This window comes from Erythrolamprus reginae, chromosome 4 (assembly GCF_031021105.1).
Source record: "Erythrolamprus reginae isolate rEryReg1 chromosome 4, rEryReg1.hap1, whole genome shotgun sequence".
Taxonomy (NCBI): domain Eukaryota; kingdom Metazoa; phylum Chordata; class Lepidosauria; order Squamata; family Dipsadidae; genus Erythrolamprus; species Erythrolamprus reginae.
In genome coordinates, this window is record NC_091953.1 from 46,355,881 (window position 1) to 46,373,489 (window position 17,609).

At 38.1% G+C, this 17,609-nt stretch overlaps 1 protein-coding gene across 4 annotated transcripts in view; it reads left to right on the forward strand.

Annotated features, from left to right (window-relative positions):
• The window catches only part of LOC139166533 (programmed cell death 1 ligand 1-like), a 75,555-nt gene that overhangs the window by 25,561 nt on the left and 32,385 nt on the right, over nt 1-17,609 (forward strand). For 3 of the 4 annotated variants that reach the window (XM_070750220.1, XM_070750222.1, XM_070750224.1), the window contains one exon: nt 4,581-4,684. In XM_070750220.1, coding sequence (XP_070606321.1) covers nt 4,594-4,684 — 91 coding nt within the window. In that variant the 5' untranslated portion in view covers nt 4,581-4,593. Of the gene's footprint in view, nt 1-1,888; nt 1,971-4,580; nt 4,685-17,609 lie in introns of those variants that run through there. The other variant, XM_070750223.1, reaches the window with a different exon arrangement.

The window sequence follows — 17,609 nt, forward strand, 5'->3', positions numbered from 1 at the left end:
GTATAAAAGTCCAGTAAGTAAGTAAGTAAGTAAGTAAGTAAGTAAGTGAGTGAGTGAGTGAGTGAGTGAGTGAGTGAGTAAGTAAGTAAGTAAGTAAATAAATATTAAAGGGGCAGGTTCAATGGTGTTAATAATTTTAGATTTTGGAACCTTCTTAGTAGAATACTTAGGAAAGACTCCAGAATGTAGTAGGAATCTTTGTCCCAATCTAACAATTTCCAGATAGTCTTAAATTATAACTCTCAGATTATCCCATCAGCATGGCCAGTTCTTCATAATTGCAACATATTTGAAAAAATGGGTTGGAGACATCTGATCTAAAATGTGGTTTTCCCTTCCCCATTATATAATTAAAACTGAAATCTAATATTACCATATACCTCGAGGTACCTCGAGATACGAGTTTAATTCGTTCCGGACCTGGGCTCTTAAGTCGAGCAGCTCTTATCTCGAACGACTTTTCCCCATAGGAATTAATGTAAATAATTTTAATTGGTTCCAGCCCTCAAAAAGCTCACAAAGTTAGTCTAAATTATGCAGAAAGACATGTTTTTAATGAAGAAATGTACATGTACATATAAATGAATAATGAAGTTTCTTTCACTTAACTTGTAAACTTTCTTAAACTTTTAAATTTACATATGTTCAACTTCTCTGCCACCCAATTCTGTAGGACAGAGGTCCCCAACCCTTTTTGCACCAGGGACCGGCTTTAAGCGATCAAGAGAGGAATGGGTGAATGAATGGACGGAGGGTGGGAAGGAAGGAAGGAAAGAGGGAAGGGACAGGAACAGAGGAAGGAAGCAAGGAAACTTATGAAAGGGGAGAGTAAGAAAGGAATGAGTGAAGGGAGGGAGGGAGGGAAGAAGGTGGGAAGGAGAAAGAAAAGAAGAAATAGAGGAAGGGAAGGTAAAAGAGAGCAAGAAAAAGAGCAAGAAAGAAAGAAAGAAAGAAAGAAAGGGGGAAGGGACAGGAACAGAGGAAGGAAGCAAGGAAACTTATGAAAGGGGAGAGTAAGAGAGGAATGAGTGAAGGGAGGGAGGGAGGGAAGAAGGTGGGAAGGAGAAAGAAAAGAAGAAATAGAGGAAGGGAAGGTAAAAGAGAGAAAGAAAAAGAGCAAGAAAGAAAGCTGCAAGCACCCCCCCGAGCCCCCCAGGCCGGCTGCAACCTTTTAAAACACGCGCGCCGCTTCGCAGCTGTCTCCTGAAGCCGAACGCGGAAGTTAGCATTTGGCTTCAGGAGACAGCTCCTTGGCGCTTGTATCTCGAATTTGGGCTTGTAAGTAGAACAAAAATATCTCTCCCCTCCCAGCTCTTATCTCGAGTTGCTCTTAAGTAGAGCAGCTCTTATGTCGGGGTTCCACTGTATTAAGTATATCACTGGTTTTCTTACACTACATAATTTTCTTTTCATTCTACATAAAACAGTGTTTACACACAGTACTATACATAGTCCCCACTAGATAAATATCCAGCAGTTTTAACTCTTCAGGTGTTCATAAAATGCATGGAATCCCTTTCTGGAAAATTAACAAGGAAGTTCATGTTCATATGACTTAATGACATAAAACTGAAAAATGAATGTAAAACAGTACAATTTAGGAAGTGGTCTATGTAGCATGAGATACTAAAAGCACGATGTAAAAGTTTAAGAAGGCTACAAATACGTCAAGCCTCCATTTACTAATTTGTATTTATAACTCAAAAAACTTCCTTAAGGATCATACTGCTGATTAGTACAGTTGCTAGATTTATCAGCCTGTCACTCATGAAATGGAAAGTGTTGATGAAAGCTACAATATTTCAGACATCGAAAAAGAGAAGTTGTGTGGGTGGTACATTTAGGGTTTTTTTAACCTTTTGCTATGATCATTGTTTAAAGAATTGGTGACTTGGGACTTTGTAAATCAGACAGCTGAAAGAAGAGCGTTGATTTCTAGTGCAAGCGACTAATCACAGATTCTGCTCACTGTAAGTTGACTATAAAGGATTTTCTTGCTTCCTTATTCTTGCTTTCTTTTACTCTACTCTGAAAAGATAGTTCAAAACTGATTATTTATTTAAGGTCCATTTAATCTATTCATCAAAATTTAGAATTTTCCTTCCCCTTTTCAATTCCTAGCCTTACTAGGAACATTTTAAATTACGAAAAGAAATGGAACTAGCATTTATTTTCCTCCAACCACTCTTAGCCCTGGATTTAATGGGTTTTCAAGGGTCCCGTCTAAATACATAGTTACTATAGTTGCATAGCATTGAAATAACTTGAGAATAATGAAGTTTTTTACTTGGGAATAAGAACCATTTGTTATTACATAGATTATGCAGCTGGAAGATGAAAAACAACCAATTTAATAAACAGCCACAAGTATGCAAATTATGAACCACTTGAAGCCTTCCACTTGAATCAGTTGGGAGTCAAGTGACCATGAAATTAATTGAATGAATGAATGAATGAATGAATGAATGAATGAATGCATGCATGCATGCATGCATGCATGCATCCATCAATGTATTGAATCTTAGCACAAATATGCACTGGCAAAATACTCTACACTGTCACTATGCTGTTGATGTTTACTTTTCTAGCACCTACAAGTGAAACAGGCTTAAATTGTTTATTGTTCTCTGATTCCATCTAAGGAAAGCCTCAAACTGGGTCAGATTTTTTACATTTTATAATGGATTATCCTGAATGAACATTAGTTCAATGAAAATAGAAGTGTTTCTGAATAACAGTCATGGGCTTACCTAGGTATGCCCATGTTTCACCATCACTCCGCAGTCTGCATTGGCTGCCGATCAGTTTCCGGTCACAATTCAAAGTGTTGGTTATGACCTTTAAAGCCCTTCATGGCATTGGACCAGAATATCTCCGAGACCGCCTCCTGCCGCACGAATCCCAGCGACCGATTAGGTCCCACAGAGTGGGCCTTCTCCGGGTCCCGTCAACTAAACAATGTCGGTTGGCGGGCCCCAGGGGAAGAGCCTTCTCTGTGGCGGCACCGGCCCTCTGGAACCAACTCCCCCCGGAGATTAGAACTGCCCCTACTCTTCCTGCCTTCCGTAAACTCCTTAAAACCCACCTTTGCCGTCAGGCATGGGGGAACTGAAACATCTCCCCCTGGGCATGTTTAATTTATATATGGTATGCTTTTGTGTATGTCTGTTAGTATATGGGGTCTTTTTTAAATCTTTAAATATTTTAAATTTGTCAGATTATTTATGATTTGTTCCACGTGTTGTGAGCCGCCCCGAGTCTTCGGTGAGCGGCGGCATACAAATCTAAGTAATAAATCAATTAAATAAATAAATAAATAAATAAACAAACAAACAATGTGCAAATTCTGAATCAAGTAGATTTCTGTTAATTCAAGGATGGGTGGGATAGCACTTCATTTCAGCAATGTGGAAAAACCTTTGTTTAAAAATAGGAAAGATAGAATGTTGCTGTAACCATTAGCAATTTACCCATATTCCTATGTTAACAAAGGTTCTTACTGCTAAAATGACTGCTGTTATCTAGGTCATCAGTTACCGCTACTCACCTGGTGACTGCCTGATCTGCAGAAATTGTATCAAAAAGGGGGTTGGAACTCATTTTTGAGATCCAGCCATAACTGTTTCTTTATTCCTAAGCATTTTAATCAATCTTCTGTAATAATTAATTTTCACTGGAAACAACAAATATTTAGTTTTCTTTTACTTCCTGATACATCCTTTTATTTTACATTTGATAACAATTGATCTACCATGTCAATCTTAATCTTATTACTTTTATATTTTCTACATAGGATTTTTATTTTAGAATCTTTACCATCCCAATATTATGGATATCTGCCTTCTTACCTCTTAATAACTTTTCCTAGCAGATATGGAAATTAAAATGTTTACCTGTTACCTGTTTCATTCAGTGTTTATAGAATCTGGAAATTCACAGCACTACATTAACCCAATTTAATTTTACCCCAGTTCCTATTTAAATCTGAATTTCTATATTCTATCCTAATTTTTCCATTGCCTCTAAATTCATTGTTACCTGGTTTTCTCCTCGCTACTGTATATTTGCTTAAGTTATTCATATTACAGGTATCATTCCATTAATTTTCTGTCTGTTTTCAGACCAAACAAAGTATTTGTTTTAGAACAGATTGTGTGTGTGTGTGTGTGTGTGTGCGAGAGAGAGAGGAGAAAGAGGGAGGGAGAAGGAGAGGGGGAGAGAGATGACTGCACTGAGCATACAAACACATACCCCAAAACCTTTGTATGTTTTAACATGTCTTTTTCATCTTTTAAACCACCATATAGTGATGAATTTGTGGATTACTGTAGATAAATCTAGATCAGATTCTTGAAACTTGATTTAACACTTGTTTGTTATTTCTATGTAAAATTAGCCTTGCGAATTCTTGTGCTCTCTGCATATATTAAATTGCATCTAACCATCATGACCAAATTTGTAGGAAATGCAGGCTATAAATACAGGTATCCCAAAATAATCAGATTAAGAAAGGATGAATTAAAACACGTTTACCTTCTGAGACTTTTGTAACTTCTTGCTCTTTTGTTGCTTCCGTTCAGGTAAACTGAAGAAATGATGCATATGCCAAAGACCAAGCCAAACTTGTTTATCTTAAAGGGATTTTTCTGGTTTTGTCTCTTTGATCTTCTGCATAATAATTCAGGTAAGCCAGTGTACATCTGTAAACATAGAAGAGCATCTCTTGATCTACCTTGTTTGTTACCAATTAGAAATGCAATATATTTCTAGAAATAGCCTCAGCTTTATTTCACAGCAGTAATTCATTACCACTTAGCAATGAACATTTAAGAAACAGACATAGGAATCACTTCCAGAATTAAAAAGTTCTGATCTTAATTTAACTTTTCCTGTGAACCGCCTAATGAACAGGACTAGGCATAAACTGACAGCAGGCACCAGGTAAGGAAATTATTTCATCTTCCATTTACAGTATAAGGAGGGGATTTGGGGATTTGTCAAGTTTCTTAAACAATATATTTCATTCATTCATTCATTCATTCATTCATTCATTCATTCCTTACTTACTTACTTACTTACTTACTTACTTACTTACTTACTTACTTACTTACTTACTTATTTACTTACTTACTTACTTACTTACTTATTGGATTTGTATGTGAGAAACACAATGCCTTAAAAAATCAGTCATAGTACAAGAGGTTTGAAAAAGAGCCAGTGTAATTATGATGTGTTTGTTTTTTATTGGTTGGTTTGCTATATTAAATGTATATTATTACCTAAAATAAAATTATTTGGTAAAAAAGATTTTCTCAAATGATCAACGTTCTTTTTTAATATTTATATAAAAATATTATATTTATATATATTTTTTTATATTTATAAATATAAATATAAAAATATTTTAAAAAATAAAAAAATGATCATTGTTCTGTCATTCTTCAAGATCCATTTAAACTGATTTATTGCTCATACTTATTCACAGGAATCTAGCCAGCACTAAACTGGTACTGGATAAGATTTAATGGAGTTCAAGTGGGGATGGACTTGGTCTATCTATGAGAACATACATAACAATTGCATTCCTCTCTTAACTCTGACCCAGGCTTTGCTTCTCCTTCTCCTACCCATTCCTCTATAATTATTTATTTTTACCTAAAGAAAAAAGATAAATGGAATGGATTGATTGATTGATTGATTGATTGATTGATTGATTGATTAATGCAGTGGAGATGAAATGCACAGGGTATAATATTTCATCATGTATTGTCAGGATCAGGATTGTCTGTTTTTGTCCTGTATGAAAAGAACAGTACTTTTTTTTTATTTTGCAAAAAGTGTTTGAAGGCATACTCTGCCTTTCAGCTGAATTTCTAACTTCCACAAATTAGGGAATATGGTAATTGTGCTACTGAAATTATTGGTCACATGAGGGGGCATTCTGAGAACAGTGAGAAAAAATATGAACACTAAAGGCTGCCAATTTTAGCAGAAGGATAATTTGCAATGTTCTTGAAAGAAATCTTACCTCATTAATATTTTGGAGGCTTTGATGGTATGAAATTGGGATAGGCAAACTGTGGTTGAGACTCTTATGTTTTTGAGATACTTGTCCCTTTCACTATGAATGCTGAAATCTGAAGACAGAGTGCTCTACCACAATGAGAAGAGGAAGAAAAACTGAAAAGTAGATAAAGTAGATCCATTAATGTTTTTTTTTTAAAAAAATCAAGAAAGCACACAAAAATTCTTGTAAATCCCAGTCCTACCTACTTGGGTGATATAGAGCCACCTCACCTACTTTAAACCCATCCTCCTCTGTTGTGGTTAGCTCTGGCCCAGTTCCTGTCCCAAGGAATGTGGAGGTGGATGTTGGGGAGACATCCACATGCCGCAGGCCTGTTTTGCTCACAGTAGAATCTTCCGACGAAGTCTCCTCTGACCAAGGAAGTGTGAGTGACAGGGAAGAGGGGAGTTTGGCAGACAGCCCAGGAGGAGATCAGTCATCTGTATCATCCCTGGATTCTGAACAAGAATTAATGACACATCCACACATGCGTAGAGTGATGCATAGGAGACAACAACTGAAGGATTATTACAAGAGAAAATGAGGCCACCTGTGGTTGGGTGGGGCTGCTGTAATTAGTGCTACAGATAAAAGTGCAGCCTGGTGTTTTAGCCTCATGGCAGTTTATCTGATTCATTGTTTCATGAAGATCGTGTTTTTTGCTGTTCAGGATTGTGTGTGTGGACTCTCTGGATTTTAGAATTGCACTCAATTTCCCAGTTATTGGGTGAGCAATTGGACTGCATTTAACCTGTGCCTTGTGTGTACCAGAAAATCCCTTTGACATTTAAAAAGGGAGCTGCTTCTGTTTTTCTGTTTATAAAAACTTTTGGGTTTTCCTTTTATCATGTGGCATGTGTCTTCCTGGACTAATTACCCTATAATTACAGGCGGTTGAGACACACTGGCAGAACATCCTCAAATAACTTGTTAACAGGCATGTGGAAGCATAAGATTTTGTAACAAGCAGGAAAAAAACAAATTAAAAATAAAACTTTTTGTAAAGCCTTTATATGGATAGATACAGTAGAATTTGGAATTCCCACCATTTCAGTCAAAGAACTGACAAAATGTCAGTAATTATCTGTTTAATTTATCTCATGATAGGATACTAAGCAACCTACCATGGTGGGTTACTACTGGTTCGCCCTGGATCGAGTGAACTGGTAGCAACAGTGGTGGGAATCTCTGCCCACCTGCCTGGACGTCTTTGAGCATGTGCAGAAGTGCCGCATACATGTGCATGCTCCCAATAGCTAAGTAGTAGTGAAGATAATTGAAACCCATTACTGACCATAGTATAATATTGTGGATATTCATCCATTAAAAAGAAAGTGTTGAGATCAGATACTGAAGGGACAGGAGACTGGCAGTGAGAATTCAGCTCTTTATTCATCTTTTCAGGACAAAACAAAAACAGTAGGGCTAGAAAAGCTCTGTAGCTAAAAAGATCAAGACCTTCAGACATTTCCTGGAAGGAAATTTAAAAGTATTTGATCTTTGCAATCTAAAAACATAGATGACTGAGATAGAACATGATAGGAAATTATCTATGCATTATAGGGAGAAAGAATCAAAGATATTTTTCCAGTTCTTTTGATATCCACTGAAAGGCACAAACTTATAAGAATAGAAAAATTACAAAAAGATGGAACCTTTCACAGATTCATCTTTCACAGATTTGCTATTTTATGGGTTTTCAAAGGGAGCTTAAATCCATTAAAAAATTTAAATCCATTAAAAATTCATAAAATTCTTCTACAATACTACTGTAATCTATTAAAGAAACTGGTAGGATATCACATGTAGTTCCAGCTGAGAAACATTATAGAATTATTGTTTAATGCAAAGGGTGGGTTTTTAAAGTCCAAATACTCATTAAATACATAAAAAAATATATTTCCTCTACTTCACGGAAATTCGTTTTTCACGGGTGGTCTTGGAACGCATCCCCGCGAAAAATGAGGGATCACTGTACTTCCACTGCTTCATTGAGTGGACACGGGGTAGAGATGTATAGGTGTATATCATCAGCATACTGATGGTAACTCATCCCATGCCCTCGGATGATCTCAGTCAGCGGTTTCATGTAGATACTAAACAGCAGGGGGGACCGATCCCTGAGGAACCCAACAAAGGAGGGACCTAGGAGCTGACCTCTGACTCCTTTTCAACACCGACTGCAACCGACAGAAGAGGTAGGAGGAGAACCACTGTAGAACAGTGCCTCCCACTCACAACCCCTCCAGTTGGCACAGAGGGATGCCACAGTCAATGGTATCGAAAGCTGCTGAGAGGTCAAGAAGCACCAGGATAGAGGAATGACCCCCTATCCCCGGCCCACCAGAGGACAAAGCAGTTTCCATTCTGTAGCTGGGTCTGAAACTGGACTGTTGCAATCTAAATGGTTTTCAATCATAATATCTCTAAAATACCAATATAATTAAACAATGTTCTCATTACTTTAATTTTGTTGAGGAAACAAAGATAATGGGACATTTGTTTTTGTTTTCAATATGAAAATAATTCTGTAATTTAAGCCTGTACAATTCTGAAGGAAACAGTAATTAAAAAGGCCTCTTTCATTCTAATATTTTATAAATATTACCCATTGTAATTTAATATAATTGTCACATAATTGTTAGTATGTAACTCAGATTACCTTTATGGACCATGATGAGGAAGTTAAAAGAAAATGAAAAAAGAGAAAAAAAATATTAATCAAAGAATAAAAACTGATCTGTATGAAGTAGTGATTAAATTATGCACATAATCAGTTTTATTAAATGTAATAATTAGTACCAGTAAAACTTTATTAAAAGCTAATGTAATTCATAAAAGCTTTTTAAAACGTATTTTTAAATGTCTTTACAATTCTTCTAAAAAATGCTAAACTCATATTTTCAACCAGAACCAGAAACACAGCTAAAATTTTAAAACAATGTGATGGCTTATTACATACAATATATTCTTAGGAAGAAAACTACATGCCAACTCAGTTGTTCCATGGATACACATGGTCTTCCATGTGTATCTATGGAACAACTTGGGGGGAAAGCTATATTCCCAGATTCTCCTACCTTTAACAGCTTTCCATGCTATTCACATATGTAAATGATATATCTTAATAGCTACATTTAATATAAAAAGCTTATAAACATGATGTACCTTGAAGCAACAGAAAAAGGACAATCACTTGCACAGACACACTTTTTTTGTCCTGGTTTACTAGACAGATCCCCTTTTCATTGCTACCGGTGCTGCTCAGGTTTCTCCATGCTTCCAGGATGGAAATGGGTTCTAAAAGAGGGGGGAGAGGGGAGGGAGGAAGAGAAAGAGAGAGAGAGAGGAAGGGGGGGAGGGACAGATGGATGATTGAAAGAACCAGATGCTACTTCCGACAAAAATAGAATGACTTTGGAAAACAGTGCCAAGAAATTGGGGGGGGGGAGGATGTGTGTAGCAGCCTAAATTGAACAGCAAGAACTCTCCAGAACTCAATCCCTGATCACATCACCAATCACGTTATTTTAAAGCATGTCCATAGTAAAGTGATTTCAGGAAAAGAGGGGCGACATTCCTTTAAAATTGAAGATGGATTTAAGTTGCCTTGATTGAAAGAAGACATGTCACACCATTGCTGCACTTTGGTTCATGTTGTATAGGGCAATGTGAGAATATGCCTTTAGATTCAAGAAATTGAGTGACGATTGACCAGACCAGGGGTAGGCAAAATTGGCTCTTCTATGACTTGTGGACTTCAATTCCCAGAATGCCTGAGCCAGTCATGCTAGCACAGGAATACTGGGAGTTGAAGCCCACATGTCATAGAGGAGTCAACTTTGCCTACCCCTGGACTAGATAATTCTCATTATGAAAAATAGAATAGAATAGAATAGAATAGAATAGAATTTTATTGGCCAAGTGTGATTGGACACACAAGGAATTTGTCTTGGTGCATATGCTCTCAGCGTACATAAAAGAAAAAGATACATTTGTCAAGAATCATGTGGTACAACACTTAATGATTGTCATAGGGGTCAAATAAGCAATGAAGAAACAATCAATATTAATAAAATCTTAGGATACAAGCAACAAGTTAAAGTCATACTGTTAGATCCTTAGCGGAATGAAGGATTGCAGACTTGAGTAAGAACGATTCTTTATTCACAGGATATAACGGTTAACAGAATGGAACAAGACAAACATGGCCGTGCCTGGCAGCTATATATATCCCGGGCTGCCAGGCTGAGCCAACCAATCAGAATACAATATTTTCCCGCCCAAGGGATGTGGGGCGGGTACAAAACCTAACTGTCCTCTGGACACAACACATACAGTCCTAAGTGGGAGGAAAAGGATGATAGGAATGATGAGAAAACAACCCCAAGTGGTTCCACCTTTCATCCAATATTTTATCTTTGTACCACTTCTTTTTAATTAGTTCATAAAATGAACCAGGAGGAGTCTCAGTGGAAAGATGAGTTGAACAACCAACTGCCACCATCCCCAGTATGTGAAGCAATCACCAAAAATAGTCTAATGATTTAGTCAGCAAAGAATAGCAATGAACCTCTCATGGGAACAAAAGCATTACAGTAACTCTTGTTTCCCTTCCAAGCCCAACATAGAGACTCTCCCATGCCACTTATCTCTTTATGGGCTTCCCCCAGTTTCTTCCAAAATTCCCCATTTCTGTCATCTCAGACTAAAGTTACCAAGGGGATCTTAAAAATAATGTTTAAAATTTCTATAGAACTTTATTTTCCATATAATTTTTGAAACTGTTTTGTATTCATTCATTCATTGCTCAGTTATTAAAATATTCCAAAGCTATTACACTTGGGGAGGGGGGATGCATTATTATCATTATCATTATCAAAATCAAGTTGTTATATAAGTACAAAAATTATCACAGAAAGTCTGGCATGTCAACATATTTAAATTCATAGCTCAGGGAATTAATTAACAGTACTCCGAAATGTCTCATCTAAGACATGTGGAGTTGTTTTGAATTTTTGGTAGGATTGATCAATAAGAAAAACTCTTTGGAAATTTTACAAGAGTCAGAAAGTTACATAAGGGCCTAAGTGGGTGATAATTTGGGAACTAATCCAGCAAAGCACTATTTAAAAGTTTGATGATCACCAATGAAAAGTGAAATAACTTACAAACTTACAAAAATAACTTCAGAAACAATAGAAACTCTGTCAAAGCAAATACACTTAACAAAAAAAAAAAGCCAAAACAAAAGGGGGGAGGGAAACCAGCTAGCTTTAAAAAAAGAAAACATAAACAACAAATATTTGATCTGATAGCAAGCAAGAAACCCATCAGTTAAGCAGGCAAATAGTTTGAGGACATACATATTTATTACTTCACTTAAAATATTTATATACTATTTCTTTTTTTTAAAAAATCAAGTAATTTATACAGCAATCGCAATTATAATTTTCAACAACTGAAAGTACATTAAATTGTCACATGAATTATATAGAATAAAATAAGGACTAGGCAGTAATAAACTTCAGATCGTGCAGAATGCAGCTGCGAGAGCAATCATGGGCTTCCCTAAATATGCCCATGTTACACCAACACTCCGCAGTCTGCATTGGTTGCCGATCAGTTTCCGGTCACAATTCAAAGTGTTGGTTATGACCTATAAAGCCCTTCATGGCACCGGAACAGATTATCTCCGGGACCGCCTTCTGCCGCACGAATCCCAGCGACCAGTTAGGTCCCACAGAGTGGGCCTTCTCTGGGTCCCGTCAACTAAACAATGTCGTTTGGCAGGACCCAGGGGAAGAGCCTTTTCTGTGGTGGCCCCGGCCCTCTGGAACCAACTCCCCCCAGAGATTAGAATAGCCCCCACCCTCCTTGCCTTTCATAAGCTCCTTAAAACCCACCTCTGCCGTCAGGCATGGGGGAACTGAGATATTCTTTCCCCCTAGGCTGCTACAATTTATACATGGTATGTTTGTATGTATGATTGGTTTTATAATAAGGGTTTTTAGCTGTTTTAGTATTGGATTGTTGCATGTTGTTTTTACCACTGTTGTTAGCCGCCCCGAGTCTCCGGAGAGGGGCGGCATACAAATCCAATAAAGAAATAAATAAATAAACAAAGAACCCCAATATCATCATTACTAAAAAAAAAAAACACCTAGTGGGACTACTTGAATAACACCCAAAACACAGAACAAACAATACCTGTCATACCTTCCTGGGGACAGCATCTTTAAGTTAGAGATTACAATTCCAAATGCTAACCTTTACCATATTTTTGGAGTATAAGACGCGCCTTTTTCCTTCCTAAAAGAGCTGAAAATTCAGGTGCGTCTTATACTGTGAATGCAGCTTTTTTCGAAATTTTTTTCCCCCAGCTCTAACTAACGGATAACAATCTTTCCAGCTCTTATCCTGAGGTTCTTTCATTGTTATTGTCCGTGAAGAATGTTTTCCAACTCTAAATCTATGCAGAGTTTTTTTCATTACACTAACTTACTCCAAATGTTTCTAGCCCTAGCCAGGTGCTAATGATGTTCCCAGATCTTATCCGCTTGCAAGCTCTTTCACTCTCTTTTACTCTCTGAGAATAATGTTTTCCATACCCTGTCTTTGTAGGGTTTTTTATTGTTCTACTTGCTCCGAATGTTTCTTTCCATCCCTAACCAGGTGCTAACAATGTTCCCAGCTTTTACAGGCTTGCAAGATCTTTCATATGAGAGCATACACACCAAGACAAATTCCTTGTGTGTCCAATCACACTTGGCCAATAAAGAACTATACTCTATTGTTACTCTCTGCTAAGAATGTTTTACAAGCCCTAAGTCTTCGCAGGTTTTTTTCTTTGCTTTAACTTGCTCCAAATGTTTATTTCCAGCCCTAACCAGGTGCTAAAACTGTTCCCAGCTCTTACTGGCCTGCAAGTTCTTTCATTGTTATTCTCTGCTAATAATGTTTTCCAAGCTCTAAGTCTTTGCAGAGTTTTTTTTTCATTACTCTAACTTACTCCAAGTAAGTTTCTTTTCAGCCCTAACCAGGTTCTAACAATGTTCCCAACTTTTAATGGCTTGAAAGCTCTTTCATTGTTACTCTCTCTCCAAATAAGGTTTTTTAAAGTCCTAACCAGGGGATAAAATAATGTGCTGAAACTGACTAGACTAAGGATGCTAGCCAGATGAATATTTGGTAAGCAGATTCTTTTCCCTATTTTCTTCCCTAAAAACTAAGGTGTGTCTTATACTCTGGTGCATCTTACACTCCGAAAAATACGGTAAATTGCACTCTTTATATACCTGTGAATCAGGATGTATACCTGTGTATACTCTGGTGCATCTTATACTCTGAAAAATATGGTAAATTGCACTCATTATATACCTGTGAATGAAGGTTGTAATGTGGGAAGAAGCATTGCTTTAGGTGTCACAGTTCTGGGCCTTGAAAGCTTATCTAGGTTAAATGCAACATCTTGATTCATACCCAGAAAAAACTTGGTGCCTGTGAACATTATAAAAACCAGTGTAGAGGTTACTAAGAACTCTGAGACCAGTCCTCTTTTAGGCACAAAGCTAGTCACTCTCTCACAGCCCAAGGAAGCAAACAATGGCAAACTACTTCCAAAATCTTACCAAGAAAACTGCAAGGTCTTGTCCAGGCAATTACCAGGAGTATCATTAAGTTGATGTGTGTTTCAGGTGGGTTGCTAGAGAACATACAAATGATAAAATGATATAGAAAATCAAGATCTGCTTGGAAGGAATATATGAATTCTGAAAAGGAAAGTCAAATAACAATTTGACTATCTGTACCAATAGTCGGTACAGGAGAGGGGCGGCATACAAATCTAAATAATAAATAAATAAATAAATAAATAAATAAATAAATAAATAAATAAATAAATAAATAAATATTATTATACAGTATTTGAAATTATAAATTCTTTTTTATGAAGCTGTTCATCAAGGCTTCTAAATTAAATTAGTAGACAAGTAACAACAAACATTACTTTTATAAATTGATAATTGGATAGAGTGAAGGCATACTGTACCTCAGGGGTTCAAACTCAAGGCCCACAGGCCAGATCCAGCCCACGGGGTGATTAAATCTGGCCCATGGGGGCAGCCTGGAAATATCAACGGATTGGCCCTTGTTGCCTCTGATGGCCAAAACAGACTGCAGGCATGTGTGGCCCTCTGGTCTGTTTTTGGACTTCCTGGCCTTTTGCAGCAGTCTGCCAGCTAAAAATAGGCCCCACAGAGACCTCACGAGGCCTCTGCACAGTCCATTTCCAGCCTCCACAGCCTCCAATGTATCTGCCAGATGAAAAAAGGCCATGCAGAGGCCCTGCATGGTCCCCATGTGACCCATTTTTCTAATATTCTACCATCCAGCAGCACTCTGCCATTTCAGCCAGCAATGTGCTGCAGGAGGCCATGGAGCCCAAAAACGGGTCAAGCGGGGCCTCTGTGTGGCCTGTTTTTGGCCTCCAGAATGTTGCTGAAGGACTGGATTGGACTGGATTACAATGATTTGGCCTCCAGTAATTTACCTCTGCTATTAGATCTTGTATTATCATGTTATTTATATTTTATTTTTATTACTACTGTGTTTCCCCAAAAATAAGACAGGGGCTTATATTTTTGAACCCCAAAATATGGCTTTGGGCTTATTATTGGGAGGCGGGACTTATTATTTGGGGGATGCAGTACGGGGCAAGTGTGGAATTGGATGTCCCATTGCTGCTGCCTCCCCTCCCTGTTCGTAGCTCCGGCCAAGTGGCTGTCCCACCATCACTGCCAAGCGGAGCAGGACTTTGCAAGGCTTGTTGTGCTGTTGCATGCACAAACTGCAGGACTGCCTTGCGGTAGTGCTGCCTCTCACGCATGCAACAGTACAAGCAACCTTACAGAGTCCTGCTCCGCGTGGCAGTGATGATGGGGTGACATATATCACAGAGACGCATTTCTGGCAGGTGGGACATATTGGGCAGTGAGACAGCATCCTACCTGACACTTGTAGCTTTGTTACCTTCCTCGGCATTCTGTCCAGAAAAGCCCATTTTAAATGAAAACTTCTCGTGAGTTCAATCAAACTTCTCACCCTCGCGAGAAATTTTCATTTACAATGGGATTCCTTGTCTCTTTCAAACTCTCCCCTCTCTCTCTCTTGTCAGTGGTGGGACAAGAGTGCACATAAGACACAGCACCAGGAGAAGGAACCTTTTGGCTGACCTATAAATGCAAGAAATCTTTCTCCCCTTTTGCTCCCAAGAGGCTGCAATGTTTAGCATTTCCACAGAAGAATCAGTTCCACAATTTAGCATTACTTCTTGATCAAAACTTGCTCATAGAATAATACCACTTTTCCTGGGAAAAAGTATCTGGCTCCTGTTTCATATCTTGCTTAGGTTGATTGATACAAGAGAAAGTTGAAGCAAACTATTGTGCAAACTTTCCATTAATCTACAACAGAGGTGTCAAACTCGGTTTCTTTGAGGGCTACATCAGGGCTATCTTTTACCTCAGAGGGCCAGTTTGTATGTAGCCAGGGGTGGGCATGGCCATTTTGACACAGGTTCAAAATGCATTTTCCCTTCTTTCTTTCCACAGTTATTTACTACAACTATTTTCCTCTTCTTCCAGATATTACCAGATATTACTTATTCTTCATACTCCATTAAACTTTTTATTTCTGAATTTATATCAGAAATAGTAAGTTTAATGGAAGTTTCTTTAGTTTAATTACAAGTTTCTTTTCAGGCTGAAATAATATTTATACTATTGCATTTTTATTATTCAGCCAATACTTTTTTATGATCCTTTGGCCAGCATGTCTATGCAACAAGGTGTACAGAACATGGATATTCATTTTAGCTTGGAACAAACTTATAGCAGACGTGGTTGGTAAATACACAGTAACTGAATTTAAACATGCCTGGGATAAACATATATCCATCCTAATATAGGAAATAGTATAAGGACAGACTAGATCAGTGGTTCTCAACCTTTCTAATGCTGTGACCCCTTAATACAGATCCTCAAGTTGTGGTGACCCCCAACCATATGTCTAGCACCAATTCTCCCAACAGAGCTTTAAGCTGATTGGCAGGAAGATCAGAGGTATACCCCACACTTTAAATGCCTGAATTTCTGTTCGACACCTGAGCTCAAATTCGGGATACGAGCCGAGCTATTCTGGCTCTTTGGAACATATTTTTACAATCCGACCGGATTGTAAAAATATGTTCCAAAGAGCCAGAATAGAAGCTTTAATTCCTAACACAGTGGGAAATTTGTTTTTTCCCATGGTCTTTAGGCGATCCCTGTGAAACAGTCATTCAACCCCCAATGGGGTCCCGACCCCCAGGTTGAGAACCACTGGACTAGATAGACCATGAGGTCTTTTTCTGCTGTTAATCTTCTATGTTTCTATCCTTTCACCAACATGTTACCTATTTATCGAACAATAGCACTTAGTCCTTATATATCACTTCACAGTGCTTTTGAACTGATATTTGAACTGCAAAATTGCAGGTCGCCAGCAGGCAGAAGAAGTCGCCTGCAGTACTGCATCCTAACCACTGTGACACCACGGCTGATAAACTACTCACATTTGCTTGGTTTTGAATTGCTAGGCAAACGGCAGCTGAGGCAAGAACGGTAGCTCATCCCACTATGCAGCACTTTGGTCTCAAACCTGGGTTGTCTGTTTTTGAACTTAACCACTGAACCATTGCATCCCCACTTTTAATATATATTCTATGCTAATACAGTAGTACCTCTAGATACGAGCTGCTCCACAGTATTCAAAGTTACGAGCCACGACAGGAGCAAAATTTCTGTTCGACACCTGAGCTCAAATTCGGGATACGAGCTGAGCTTCCACTAGGTGGTGCAAGAATCCTTGCTTCTGGTTATCTCGGTGGAGAAAAACAGTCTAAAGGCATTCGTTCGAGATCCGAGTTGATCGACATACGAGCTCGGTTCTGGAACGAATTAAACTCATATCTAGAGGTACTACTGTATATAGCAAAAATGTTAATATCAGGGTCTTACATAAACCATATTGTAAATGTATTCATGAAGTTGGGTAAATTCTTGCAGTAATAACATTTTAACAAGCTACTTTTTTAGTTTGGACAGGGAACACAGGGTTGGGCTACTGCCCGGATGAGGGGGACACAGTAGGGTAGCGAAAATGGAGCGCCACTCCAGAGCACCCAATTTGCACAGAAAGATGTTGAACGAAAATGCAGGGCATCCTGCATAGGCCACGCCCACAGCGTGGTAGTAAAAATTTTGGTAGCCCTTCACTGCATACACACACATTTCTGGAGGGACATGCCTGGTAATGAAGTGGTGTTATCAGTAATGCTAAACCCATATAGCTTACAAACTCAAAACCCAAGAACTATATGAATTTCATAAAGGCATCTTTTATCAGCAGAAAACCTAAGAAAGTACATAGCAAGCCAATTAATGGAAAGTGTTTCCCTGAACCCACCTCTGGGTTCTACTTCCTCTCTTTTTTCATACACACC